General features: G+C 37.3%; 1 protein-coding gene across 1 annotated transcript; it reads left to right on the forward strand.

The window, feature by feature from the left end:
- The first annotated feature begins 753 nt into the window (after window positions 1-753).
- FN3K (fructosamine 3 kinase) lies at window positions 754-13274 on the forward strand. Its single transcript, XM_072880954.1, has 7 exons — window positions 754-771; window positions 5295-5476; window positions 6538-6689; window positions 8043-8134; window positions 9350-9432; window positions 10317-10439; window positions 11249-13274. Exons 2-7 carry the CDS (start codon window positions 5336-5338, stop codon window positions 11585-11587), a joined length of 930 nt encoding a protein of 309 aa, XP_072737055.1. The 5' UTR covers window positions 754-771; window positions 5295-5335; the 3' UTR covers window positions 11588-13274.
- Window positions 13275-14216: the final 942 nt, after the last annotated feature.

Raw genomic sequence — 14216 nt, forward strand, 5'->3', positions numbered from 1 at the left:
AGTGTGTCACTGAAGAAAATTTACATGCTGTTTGGTTACAGTATCATTTGGGGTCCTATCTGTGCCTTCAAACTTTATGTATTGTACCAGCTGTTTGAATGTTGTTGATGAAATATTATGTCCGTGCCCATATCCGTATACCGTTCACCCAAACTTAAGACTACTTAGCGCAGGTGATAGAAGAAATGCTGTGGAATTTTAGCCAGCAGTCAGTCTGGTTAGGTCCTTTCACTGTTCATTTCCATATGCCTTCATAATAAAGTTAGAAATTATTTAACAAGGTCATTCTGTTTACAAATCTTCAACAAATCAAAATGTTTATTTTGCTAAAATACCTAAATACTTTTTATCATTAGAAGGTGAAAAGTGATAATGAAGGTGGATTTTCTGTCAGTCATAGACCCGAGTGAATAAGAAGTAAGTCTTCAAAGATCACCTTTTCCCAATAAACTGAATCAAAATATTTTTATGATTGAAGGAAAATTGTGTTGTATGCAGGTTATGTAAATAGAAACAATTGTATTTAGAGTTTTAATTTAAGGGATATTATGCTCACTTTTTCAAAGCCATTTTATGCTACAATTAATGGAAGGGGTGTAAAGAGGAATACAAATGGATTGTAATAGCAAGCTCTGCTGTACCATGGATCCCTTGGTTTTGAGTTCTTATAGACAGCAGTTGAATCAGAGGATAGAGAAGGGGATGAAATCTTCTCTTCTGAAGGCAGGCTGCTGGTGGACCCTGAAGAAGAAATTGTTGCTGTTTTGCAAGGTAATTTTAATTTTTTTTCTTACGTATTGTATAGTTCTGCACTGCTCTTAGAATTCTCTTTGATCATTTTGTTGCATTCTGTCTTCCAGGTGTGTCTTTGTTATTCTTTATCTCTTTCTCTCATAGTTTAAAGCTAATGTGTTCTGCTTTTCCTTCTCATGTATTCCTTCTTCTTGGCTCCCTCCATGCATTCTAAATCTGGCAAGCATGTTTCCTTGTACCCATGCTTTCATTCCATATTTCCTTGTTCAGTATCATAATTTTGCTGACTTTCCATTTCTATTTGTACAAGGGAAAAGCATAAAAGAACCACTGAATTTTTCTTAAATATACAGTGTACATGTCTTTGTATATTGTAAAAAATTGTAATATCCTCTCATGATGTTTCTGAGTCTTTTCTCAAGATGGATCACAATACATGTATGGCATATGTAGACTAAAGCATCTCAAGGCATTTATTTTTAATACTTTGAAAACCAGATCTCTTTATATCTTTTGTTTTTCTTAATTTGAACTAAATTTTGCAATTAATTCCTTAAGGAATTAATTACTAGGCTGGGATATGATTGTGCATAATTTTAATAGCATCAGCTTCTGCCTAGGAGAGGAGTTAAGGGAAGGGAAACTTGGAAATCTGGACTCAAACCAGGAAAATGCAGGTTGGGAGAGACCTCAGGAGGTCACTTAGTTCAATCTCCTGCTTAAAGCAGGATGAGCTATGAGGACAGGCCAGGTTACTTAGGTCTTTATCTGGTCTGGTCTTGAAAACCTCTAAGGATGGAGGCTGCACAACCTCTCTGGGCTACCTGTTTCATGGCTTGACTGTCCTTATTGTGAAAATACATCCATTTTGAACCTCTCTGCAAGAACCTGTATTTCTGCTGAATTGCTTGTAGTTCCTAAGTATCCTACATTTCAGTGTGATTTTTTTGTTTTCATTCTCATGGACTGCTGCCATCTGCAAAAACTGCATGCAGATACAAATGTTGCACTCTTAGTACTGTTTTTCTTCTTGCTTTTTGTCCTCACTGTTGTTACAGATTTGGTGATTTTAACTGATGCTGGACTGTTCTAGCAGAAGTAAAAGCAGGTGGGAAGTGGTATACAATTAGCTTGTCTTGCAGGCACTGTTTGTGACAAAAGATTTAAGGAGAAAATATATTTCTGGTAACTAAGCTGCACCAGAATCACAATAGCTTTATTATTTTTCTTTGTAAAATAAAACTCAATTACTTTTCAACACATTTTTCAATGAAATCTCCAAGAATTCACTGAAATCTCCCACGACATGGTTGATATTGTATACAGAGCTACAGCCTGTGCAATTAGGCTGAGGATCAGGTCTATAGGATTGAAGCTCTGAATTGTTTGTCCTTGGATAGTTCTTTACTGAGAAACTATAACGTCTATCAAAGGAAGGGAGGTTTTTAGGTTATGATGGAAAGTCTTTCCAGTGTAAGCTTTTGGCTTACACTGTTCTATATAGCTTCTTTGTTTCCTATGATTCTTTAGATACTGTTACTCCCAAAGGAGAAGTAAACAATCTTTTTCTCATTGGTATGCATGGGGATATCTGTCTTCTGGACAGTCTTTGACAACAAAAATATTAGAAGCAGTTGTGAGCAAAACAAGAAGAAAAGAGCTGGAGAACTAACCAGTTACAAACTCCACTACAAGCATAACCCTGAGGATAGGTCTTAAACCAGGAGCCCAACAACGCTCACGTAAACAGGCCTTCGTAATTCCTCACCTTGTCTCGCTGCTCACGGGGCCATTCGTGTGTTCCTTTGTGATCTGGCCATGGTGCTGAACTGCTGTGCCCGGAGGTTTCATTGACCTGCCAGTGGGTATTTTCAAGCGCTCTGTTCCTTCGAGCCCATCTGGGACGCTTTTTGAGTTGTTTCATTGCCAGTGTTTGAAATTATGCTGTTCGAAGCTGCTTGACTGGAAAGAACGTGAACAAAAATGTTAGGAAACCGGGCCTTTCACCTCTGCGTTACTGGTTAAATATTGATCCAGCATGGAAGCAAACAGAAGGGTTTCCTATCTCATGGCTACTGTGTAAGTGATGCGATATATTTGGATTAACACAGTCCTGTTTCTGGTTTAACCAAAAATAAAATAAAGTGTCAGAATGCTGAAAGAAGTGTTACAGTCAGTAGCTATTGGCATCTTCACTGGAAATTGTAGGAGAGAAGTCCATGGCATACTAGACTGCAAACGCTTGGGGATCAGTAGTAATATTGTGCATGAAGATCCATTCTCCTTGTTTGTTTTGGTTTTTAGGTTAGTTTTTGTTTTGTTTTGTTTTCCTTAACAGGTAAATAGCAAAAGATATCCTGATTCATTTTTCTATGCAGAAATAAGGGTCCTTGCTCATTGTCATTTATTTTGTTGCCAAAAAACTTTATTCCTTTCCCCAGGTGCTCCATTGCAACCTAGGGTATGATTCCCTCCTTTCAGCAATTAGAGACCGTTGTTCTAATAGTAGGGTACTCTTTAGGGCTTCATATATCTTGAAATGCAAATTACTTGGCATTTTCACTATCTATAAATCAGTCATATGAGTCATATTAACTAACTGCCTCAAACTGTCCGAGATCTACAGCCATAATGAAGTTGCTCTGAGTGCATATGCACTGGTTTACTGTGATTTAATGTACATCCTGAGCCCTTACGCTTTAAAGTTTCTTTGGTCTGGGCATAGTTGTTTGCTTTGGCAGCTGTGGCTCACTTTCTAGGCACAATGCTCCATGAGAGTGTATGGACGAACTACTTGAGACTCCTACAGGATGCGCTGACTCTTCTCTACCTCTCCCCAGTGGTACTTTCTGTAGCTCTATTTTGGGACTCATTTATTTTTCAGTTAGTACATCAGTGATGTGACGGTTATAAAATATTACAGCTGGACTTTGTAGAAGGATTGTGAAAGCAGTCACTGGTTACTTTAGAAATATAATGCAAAGGTCCAACCAAGATACGTGGTCTTGAATGTGGCTTCTTGCTGTTCTTGCGTACTCTTCTGTATTTGAATTGCTGTTTCTGAGTCCAGGTCATGAGCTGCACTTTTCCAGCTTGTTCTCCTCCTCTATAAGCAATGTCCCACTCAAATAAATCTGGATGTTAGAAAAGTTCCTCCTTAGCCAATTTGTCCCTTTGAGGTCTGCTATGTTCCAGCTGCTCCGTGTACCATAAGGAGCTACGTTCTGAGAAAGTACTTGTTTGAGGAATAACTTGTACTATACCAATATTTTTCACTCTGTGTAGGACTGGAACCTTTTGTGAGTGTAGTGAAAAGCCTACCTAAATGAAGCCAGTATTTGTCCAGTAATCATTCCTTTCTCTGTCAAAACTGAATAGCTTTTATAAATCAATGCAAACAAATAGTAGTGAAAAGAGAGATAAATGCTTGAAAGCAAAGTGCAACAGTGGCAACAGAATCCAGAAATTCCCCGGGGAGATGGCAGGCATTGCTGCTCCAAGTGAGAACAAGAACTGCAGCCTTTTCCATGGATTGTACTGTGCTAGGAGTCGGTCACAAGCACCTAACCAAATATGTTATCTTTATACAGAGATTATTAAACCAAATATTGTAGGGTCTGGGTTATGATAACATGTTTTAAACGTTTAACACTTCATACCTGAGGGTGTCAGTCCACTTTGCAAGTATGACGCGATTAAATTCAGTAGTACCCAAGGGATCTTCTTTCTGTGTGTTGCAGATTGTGAAAGGAGATAAAAAGGTGAAATGATGTCCTAAAGATCACGTTAAATCTGGAGAAGCATACAGGAAGAGTATCCCAAATTTCTTTATTACCAGCCTGATGCTTTTATTATGAATTTTCACTTGATAAAGTCTAGCCCTGTGCATCTTACTATCTCACTGACTTGAGGGCACTTTCAGGCAAAAAAATCTTTTGACCGTCTCTTATAAGAGATGGAATTATGTCCCAAGAAGGAAAAGCGTTCTAAAGATTGCAGTGATGACAACAGAACTCCAGTCCACACAAAGCAACTACAAGCAGAGAAAAAACCCACCAACCTGCCATGTATTTCTGGTGGCTGACTTATGATCCGCAGCATGATTTAATTGCATCCTTATGGACTGCAACTTTGTTTTTCATATCTCAAATAACCACAGTGCAACACGTGCGCAATTTGTATTGTTGCATTTAAACTCCCTCTAGTGGATTGGTTTTAAAATGGCGTCTTCTACCGATGCGATCACAGAGCTTAAAAAAGAAAAACGGGTCCAAACTACAAATACCAGCAGCTCTCAGCACAGATGAGAGAGGACCCGGGACACCTCTCAATTTTATTCTAGCAAATATTTCTAAAGATTTTTATTTTTCATCTGTAGCTATAAAAGCACGTGGGAAACAAAGCATTTTGAAATATTATCCCTGGATTTGCCTTTTTTTTTTTGGCTGCCTTTTTTTTTTTTTATTTGGTGGGTGGCCCTTTCTACCTCATAGCAGAGTGACAGTGAAAGAAGGACCCAAACCTTTAATCTTGTTTTGCAGTGGATTTAGCAGAAAGCAGCTGCAGCGGCCTGGAAATTACTATGGAAAAAATCCTGAAAACAGAATTGAAAACTTCCGTTCTGAAGGCATTTGGAAGCTCGGGTGGAGGATACATTAGCCAAGGCCAAGGTTATGAAACAGACAGTGGACGAGTATTTGTTAAAATCAACCACAAACCTCAGGTTAATGCTAACAGATATTTAACTACTAATTATTATTGCATGTAGAGAGCTTTTTCTTTTAAAAGCACCTGATTGTTAATAATTTAGAATTCTGCATTTTCAGGCTGACTTCTAATTATTCCAGTTTTCCTTTCAGTTTTCTTTTAAAAGGCTGTAGTCTATTTTATAAGAAGTATTAATACAGCAGTTTTGGTTAAAGTAAAATGAGGTGTAATGCAATGTGATAACCCTCAACAACAGGAATTGGCATTGCAATATGTAAAAAGGAGGCTAAGTACAGAGCTGTTATTGTTACTTAGAGTTTGGAAAAGCCTAAAGGTGAATTTACATTCACTGCATTTGTTTTCATGTTTCAGCTGGGAGGATAGTATAGTGGAAGGGAGGAAACAGGATGCCAGTGCTAAAACTCATGTATTATTTTTAAAGCTGCAGAGGTTTCAAACTTCCCCATTGCTTTTTGTATTTCTAGCAGTAAGATTCTTGCAATTTTTCAGGCCAAGCTCTTGACTTTTCTATTACTAAATGAATACTCAATTGCTTTTTGTAACACCAGTGCATCAGAAATTTGCTTTATCAATATCAAAAAGTTCCTAAAACTGCTGGGAGGAGCAGCATCTTTACTTCAAAAATGCAGAGTACAGGCTTAATATTTGTGCTGTCGTCTCCATCTGGTGGCCATTGACCTGCATGGAAAGGCGAACCAGTTTAAGGATTCAATCTTTTACTTCATTTAGTAGTGGTCATCTGTGGTTTAGAAGGAGGAGTTCTTGGATATTATCCTCAGAGATACTGTTATGTCTGAGTAGTTTAGTATCTCCATAAGTAGCTGGAAATCACGGTAAAATGTGATGTATCCTACTACCCTGGAATGCATTTGGGAAAAAAATAAGTTAGAGTTAAGGTACTTGGGTCTCCCTGTGTGGGCTGAAACCTTGCTGCAGCTACGTTCTTTTATCAAGATGCATTAACTCCTTGTACCTTTGTAAACAAGGCTATTTTTTCCAAAGTACTTGTTGCAGACATCCATAGTTTAGCCCAAGGATATTCTTATTCCTTGACAGGCTAGAAAAATGTTTGAAGGGGAAATGGCAAGTTTGGAAGCTATCCAGAAAACCAATATCGTGAGAGTGCCTCAGCCTATTAAAGTAATTGACCTACCTGGAGGAGGAGCAATGTTTGTCATGGAGTACCTAAAGATGAAGCACCTCAACAAGTATGTCTGTACATCTTTTTTTCTTTTTACTATGTTTTGGGGTATATTTTCTTATATCTTACAGTCAGTCAGAAAACTTCATGAGAAGAACCCCTCTCTTCTCTCAGAGCTGGAGCTTCTGTCTGTCAAGATCCATGTTTGTGTGTGTGTACATATTACAAAAAAATATACATATCTATATATCTGTGTGTGTATATACACTCTTTCACCATATTTTGCTCTTCCCTGACCCTCTACCTGCAATAGATATGGCATGCTATCGCTAGCCTAGAGCTTTGTATGCTGGTCCATATGTGCTGAGATGCTACTAAAGTGAATGTGATAATGGCTGAGTTTAGCCCATCCTTCCCTCATGAGATTTTTCATTTGAGTTTCTTTTCCCAGCCTATCAGTTTTCTTTAAACTTATAGGCTTCTTATGTCTTTGAAAGCTCTGCTTCTCTAAGTATAATCTTCAAGTATGATTGAAGCCAGTTAACAAGGTCAAAGACACTAGGGTGAGGAAGAACTAAATGGATAGATAACATGAAGTTCCATTTCGTCCATCAACCAACCTGGAGGTGGAATTCAGGAGTCATAGGCTCCTGAACATAGGCTTTCAGGAGCTAACTGCTTTGTTCCAGGCCTCTATGGGAATATAGTAATTCCCATGGCTCTTCTGGCAGTTGTTTGTCCAACCTATCTATTTTTATTGGGAGAATAATGGCAATTGCACAGCCTCCCCAAACAGTCCATTCCAATCCATCCCACTGTTCCTAGGAAAGATTTTTCTAATGTCTAACCTCAGTTCTCTGGGTTGCAATTTTAAACTCATTATTTTCTACCCATTCTGGGCACGGAGAATAAATTAGTTTCCATCCTTGCAGCTCCTGTTCAGATATCTGTGCAATATTTTAACTGTTTTTTAGTTGTCTGTCTTCTGCATTTAGCAACCTCAACTCAATCCTTGCCTATGGCTTCTTTTCAGGCTTACCACTCTTATTGCTGTTCAGCTGATCTTGAAGTATGAGGTTCAAAAGTAGATACCATGTTCTATTCTCTGCTTATTAATGTGGAGCTGATAAGGAGGATTACTTTATCCTCCTGCACTCTATGCTCCTGTTTATACAACCTTGTGTTCTGTTTACCTTTCTTGCAAGAGCATTGACTTATGTTCATTTTATTATCTGTTACAACCTGTTTCTTCAGACTTCTTGTCTCATCATTTGCTCCCTGTTACGTACTTGTGAGGTTGATTAAGGTTCTATATTTGCCAAAAATGTACTTGGTCGTATTTAATTGAGATTTTTTTTCCCCTGTAATATTTTGTTTGCTTGTCTTGTTTCAGTTTTGTTTTGTTTTTTTGATCCTACAGATACTCTTCAAAGCTTGGAGAGCAGATAGCAGATCTTCATCTTTACAACCAGAAACTTGGAGAGAAATTGAGAAAGGAGGGAAACACTATTGGTAGAGTATTGATATCATGTACCTAACCAAAAATGGAATAGTTCATGTGGCTGTGGTACAGTATTGCATTATAATTTTAATGATAATTAAAGTCAATACTGGGACACTGTTTCATGAGACATGTTCCTCCTGTCCCTGTGCCACACTTCTCAAATGTACATTATATACACAGAAGCTACAATTACTATTATAATTTTTAAACATATCATTTTAACCTTGCCAAAAATAAATTAATTTATTTTTAATTCTTCATTTTGTATATACGTTGTTGTATAAAATTATGTGGATACTGGAATTTAGTAAGAAATAGTGCTAATATTCGATAGTTAGAGCTTTCAACTAAGTCAAACTGAAAATTTGGACTAGTTGTCTTTTTCAGTGTCAGTTAAACCTTTCAGCCTCATCAATCTCTTAAAATGTTCTTGACCTTACTGACATCCTCTTTTTTTGTTTACTGTTAGTTTAGACAACTAACTTATTACAGAATATGGTCCCAGTTAGTAAACACATAATTAAGTTCCCGTTTAAAGATGTTGTGGATTACATTTTTTAACTCAAATACGTAGCAAAATGTACAATTGCTGCTCCTTGAAGACAACTGTAATTCAGCAGTGTAAGGTCATGATCCAATTTCTATTGACTTCAATGAAAACACCTTCCATCATTCTTTGGAAAGTGGATTAAGGCATAAATGGAAAAAAAAAAAAGGAAGCTATACAAAGAATTATTTTTTTAGAGTTGTTAGTATTAAAATCTGAACCACCAGTCTGTATCTGTGTCTTTCCCGTGACTTCAGGGATGGACCAGGTTCGACTCTTAGTGGTGGCCATATTATAATCCATTATTTTTGAGTGAAGGCCAAATTACTGGCAGGTCACAAATAATCTGTGAATCAAAAATAAGCTGTGTTTAATGACATGTTCAAGTGTCAGAACAGTAGATTGCAAATCTGGTATCTGGACTCTGTTCCTGAATGTCTAACTCATTTATCCAAAGAAAAGTCACTAACTGTGACTAATTGTGCCTCCATTTCCATTCAGTATCTTCAAGTTTAAGAGAGTTCTTTCCATCTTTAGAGAGGGTTGTGACCATGAAATAATTGTAACTTATTGCTTAAAATTATTTTGTATACTTATTTGCTGAAATTTAGTTCTGTGTTTGCCAACTTTACTATGTAAGGATCTCAAACCTCCCAATATTTATTTTGTTTCTTAGGTAAAGGAGCAGGTCACTCGGAGTCTCAGTACGTGGATAAGTTTGGATTCCATACAGCCACTTGCTGTGGTTATATACCACAGGTATGTTCCATGCCTGTGAAAGCTAACATGTCCTCATAGTTCTATAAACTCCTTATACAAAGGCTTGTTTCATTGGTCTTCAGCTTTATGATCGCAGTTTTGCTTTCACTGTTTCATTCCGACCTGACAGTGAAGGGAATATGATGCCTATTCAATGTGTGTGGCTTGCTACAATGCATGTAGCAAGCAGGCACAGTGGATCGAATAAGAATGTGAAATTATGTGGTGGTTCTTTAGCTTGGTGATACTTAATAAAATAAGTATCCCTTCACCTACCATGTCATGGTTTTGTTTTTTCTAAACCCCTACTATATGAATCTCACGTGGGAAAACACACTGCTTTTAGAGAGCCTCATCATGGAACACATCACATAAGACATTGGAAAGGGCTCTCGGAGATAAAGCTGCATTTGCTGGCTCTGCACATGGTAGAATTTCATTCTACTATTTAACTGAATGAACTTTTAATATCTCAAACTCTTTGCTAAGTACACCTTTCACCAAATTAGAAACACATTACCTAATAAAAATGAATGAATACTTTTGCGTTTCCAGAAAGATTTTGGAGTATAATATGGAACAACTGAAATGATCACACCAGAAACTCTCCCTCTAAAATATGTTAAGAAAATTTGAATGAATGAAAATAGCCAGAACCTCAACTTATATCTCATGTTAGACAGCCCCAACTAAGCATGGAAGAGAGGATCACTCCCAAAAGAACAATCCACGAAATGTCTAACAACATTACGCGTAGGTCATACTAACATTGTCTAGCTATTGTGTCAGCATTGAACATTTTAACTTGATATCTATGTATTATTAATACTGACTATGTATATGTTAAAATTGTTTGTTACAAACCTCTGTATCATATTTTCTAGGTGAATGAATGGCAGAGTGATTGGCCTTCTTTCTTTATTCGTCACCGACTCCAAGCTCAATTAGATTTGATTGAAAAAGATTATGGAGACAGAGAAGCCAGAGAACTTTGGTCACAGCTAAAAGTACGAACCATGTCTTAAATCTGTTTTTTAGAATGTTAGAAAATATGTATCAGTGCAATTTTAAAGGTGTTTTATAGGAGATTTACATAGCTTTTAATGAACAGCAGTAACTGGACTAGCTTCACAGCTTGTCCAACAACATTGGCAGCTGAAAAGACTTTATGTTGCTCTTTCAGTTTTTTAATAGATAGTGAAAATAAATGTCAGTGCTGAATTACAGGTTTATTTCTTAGAATACAGCTACTAATACTAAGATGGTAAATCCTATCTAAGAACTTGGTGTTACAAAGTAGGTAAGATTCTGCTGCCCAGGCAGATTTTTTAATTGGTCCAGGCTCACAGCTGAGACTGTGGTTCAGGTCACACTCCATGCAGCACTTGGGAAACAGCCAGGAATGTATTCCTCTGCAAGCTCTACATCACAAATCTGTTCCTTAGTTCTGATTAATTGGTACAGATGTTTACTGCTGCCCTTCTTGCCACTGAAGCCTTTTAATTTAAATGAAATTTGTCTTATATTTTTTGTGACAGCCAATACTATCTATGTCTAGAAACAATACATTTATACTAGGTGTTGATACTAGACTGTGAATTCAATGATTTGCTAAGCTCTCTCAAGAACAATCAAGAACATTAATTACTGGCTTACAGTTTAGGTTTATGCTTGTAGCCATCAACTTCAAAAGCACTCCATGAGGACTGAAAACAGGCAGTATTTGACCAGCTTAGTCTCTTATATACTACAGTACTTTATTTAATATTTTCTTCAAAACTCTTTAACTGTTACATGTTTGTTCATGCTTTTTCAGCTAAAGATTCCTGAAATGTTCTGTGACGTAGAAATTGTTCCTGCTCTCCTGCATGGGGACCTGTGGGCAGGAAATGTGGCTGAGGACGACTCTGGGCCAATTATCTTTGACCCTGCTTCCTTCTATGGCCATTCAGAATTTGAACTGGCCATTGCTGGAATGTTTGGTGGGTTTAGCAGCTGTTTTTTCTCTGCCTATCACAGTAAAATACCCAAAGCTCCAGGATTTGAGAAACGAAACAAGTTGTATCAGCTCTTTAATTACATAAACCACTGGAACCATTTTGGGACGGGGTACAGGGGATCTACCCTAAATGTAATGAGGAAACTTCTGAAGTAACCAGATAGGTTTGAGAAATTCTGACATAGTCCCTTAGTAATGAACAGCCCCTGCTTATCTGAAGTAACATAGACTAGGAATGAATGTTGATGATAAAACTACTGACATGTAAAAGGCTTAGTATACTTTTGAGCCTCATGTTAAGAATGATTGTGTAATTTTGAACTTATACACTAGTTTACTAGCACAGATTCATACCCTGCTGAAGGAAAAGACTTCATTTTTTGTGAAGACTCCACTAGGTTGGAAAAGTAGCATGATGGTCAGCCTAAGCTTACTCTCCATAGAGAGTCTCACTTCATAGCTGCTGCGGTTCCACAGTTGTTTGCATCTTGCCACTTCTGTTGCTGCTCTATCAGCAGTTCATTATTGAGAGCTACTGTTGTGGGATTGTGGTGCTGGATGTAATAACTAGTTCCTTACCTGTCCCCTTTTTTGTTCTGTTTTAGTTTTCTCTCTCTGTTTCCATCCCTTTTCCCATTTATATTTCTGTTGTCTTTCCTTTCCTGTGTTAAGTGTCCTGATCCAAAATTTAAATCAGATTCTATGAATCTGAAAATGAAAGCATTCTCTTTTTAATTTAAAGAGTAGACAAGGCCCTTTGGACTGCACTTGGCAAGCACATATAATTAATAAATTTTCTAATATTTATTTTCATTTAATATAATTTAGTTACATGATTTTGTTTTTCTCATAGCAAGAGAAATTAAATTACAGTGGTATTTCTTAAAAGGGATGTCTCTGTAGTTCCTTGGTAATTAACCGTATGGTCAGAAAATGGGTTGTTGCCACACAGGTTTGATAATAACATATCATAGTTTTAGTATGATATTTTAGTGTGTTATACTACAATAGTAACATATTTAAATAACTTTGTAAAAAGATAGCAAAAAGTGGGAGGGATGTCAAGAAAGCATCTCTTGCTGCTGTGTTGGTTGGTGCTTGATGTATTTGCTATTTTAGAAAATAATGTACAGTAGGCAAAGCTAGCCTGTTCTGCCACTGCTGGATTATTGAAGGAACAGTGTCAAAATAGATGGCTTTATAATGTTTTTTGATATTCCTAACTGCTTTATTTTTACAGAAAACATAGGCAATGGGAATTTGGGGAGAAAACTGTGCAACAAAGATATTGCATACAATGTGAGTTAGAGTATATTAGCAAATCCATGTTTTTTTTAATGGAAGAAAGTGGTAAAGAAAGTAGATGTAAGTGCAGTTCGACAAATGCTTATGTGAATCAGAAGATTTGGATAAGAATGACTGAACTTATGTTTAGGCTTCAGACAGTTGTCATGACTAATACCTAAAATATTGTATTAAAAAATGCTCAAGTATGTTTAGAATTCAGCTCTAAATGGCTGTGCTACAAAAATTTCATAAAGTTTAAAGTTAGATGTAATTGATATGATTTAAAAAAACGCGTTTCATTCTCTGTAAATATAATACAAATAGTTACAATTTTTTACTTCCTTTGAAATTGGGCTACAATTAGGGGAAGTTGTCACGGTGTGGTTATAACACTTAATACGATTATAACAGTAGAAAAGTGGAGTAATAGAGTTAAAATACAGTTGAAATCATAGCTGATAGCTAGAAGATCCAGGACTGAGAAAACAGCAGTGCTGACTAGTATTTATTAATGGTAACAAAAATACATGTATTGCATTGGAAAGTACACGTGAACTTAAGCTCTTTCTCAAATAAAATACTTGCCTTGCAGAAACTAGGTGTTTGGTATACCTGCATTTTGTGATTGTGGTTTGCTTCAACAAATTTGAGCCTGAAGATAAGATATTTGGGTATGGATGAAGTTGCTGGATACTGGGAAAGAGAAGTTACCTGCCCTAATGTCCTGACCAGACTTAAGTGTCTCCCTGAATTTCCTTTATAATCAATGGAGAGAAACGAGCACCTCTGAAGGTGACTCATCTCACCCTGAGCACCCATTTTAGTTTGTCAGCCTGTCTGATCCTTCAAGTTTATTTTCTATTAAGTAAGAAGATAACCTGAGGTGAATTAGTGAATGTCTACATTAGACTCCGACTTTACTTTTCTAGCGTTGGCGATGTGTCAAGAGAGAAGTGGAGAAGTGCTGTTATCTGGTAAAGTATTCAGTAGCTAGGGGGAAAGTGTGTGGGAAAAGAAGAGTGTGTGGAGATGTGGTATGTCTTGGGCTGAAATATGACAAAATATCTTCCCGAGAAAGCTAAGGGGAAAGAATCTGGCATGAGAGATAGTAAGTGCTGTGAGGGGGCAGACATCTGTTCGAGTCTGCCCGCTTGCTTCCCTTCCCTTTCCTTTTTTTTCCTGTAGTTGTAGCTTTCAGCATTCAAACTTTGTTTCCAGAATTTTATGAGATTTAGATAATGAGTTACTGTATTAACCTTATAATTCAATGTTTTGGCGTGGATAGGGTAAAAAAATGGAGAAGGTCATGGATAACGGTGTAATCCAGTTGCCTTCCACAGGCGTTTTGCAACCTATGCAAAATGACTTGAGAGGCAAATTCGGGAGAGTTCTTCCTGGCGTGAGAGACTTTCTGCGCTCGGCGGCCTAGCAGAAACGCGGGCAGAGCCTGCGCTAACCGCCCCAAGCGCCACGGCCGAGATGAAGAGGGGCGTTTCCC

The sequence above is a fragment of the Ciconia boyciana genome, chromosome 16 (genome assembly GCF_034638445.1).
Source record: "Ciconia boyciana chromosome 16, ASM3463844v1, whole genome shotgun sequence".
Lineage (NCBI taxonomy): Eukaryota > Metazoa > Chordata > Aves > Ciconiiformes > Ciconiidae > Ciconia > Ciconia boyciana.

Bases quoted from the DNA above. Each gene is read 5' to 3' on its own strand.
- FN3K (XM_072880954.1), top strand. From the start codon at position 5,336: ATGGAAAAAATCCTGAAAACAGAATTGAAAACTTCCGTTCTGAAGGCA. The intron at 5,477-6,537 runs GTTAATGCTAAC...ATTCCTTGACAG, and splicing joins AAATCAACCACAAACCTCAG to GCTAGAAAAATGTTTGAAGG. The intron at 9,433-10,316 runs GTATGTTCCATG...CATATTTTCTAG, and splicing joins GCTGTGGTTATATACCACAG to GTGAATGAATGGCAGAGTGA.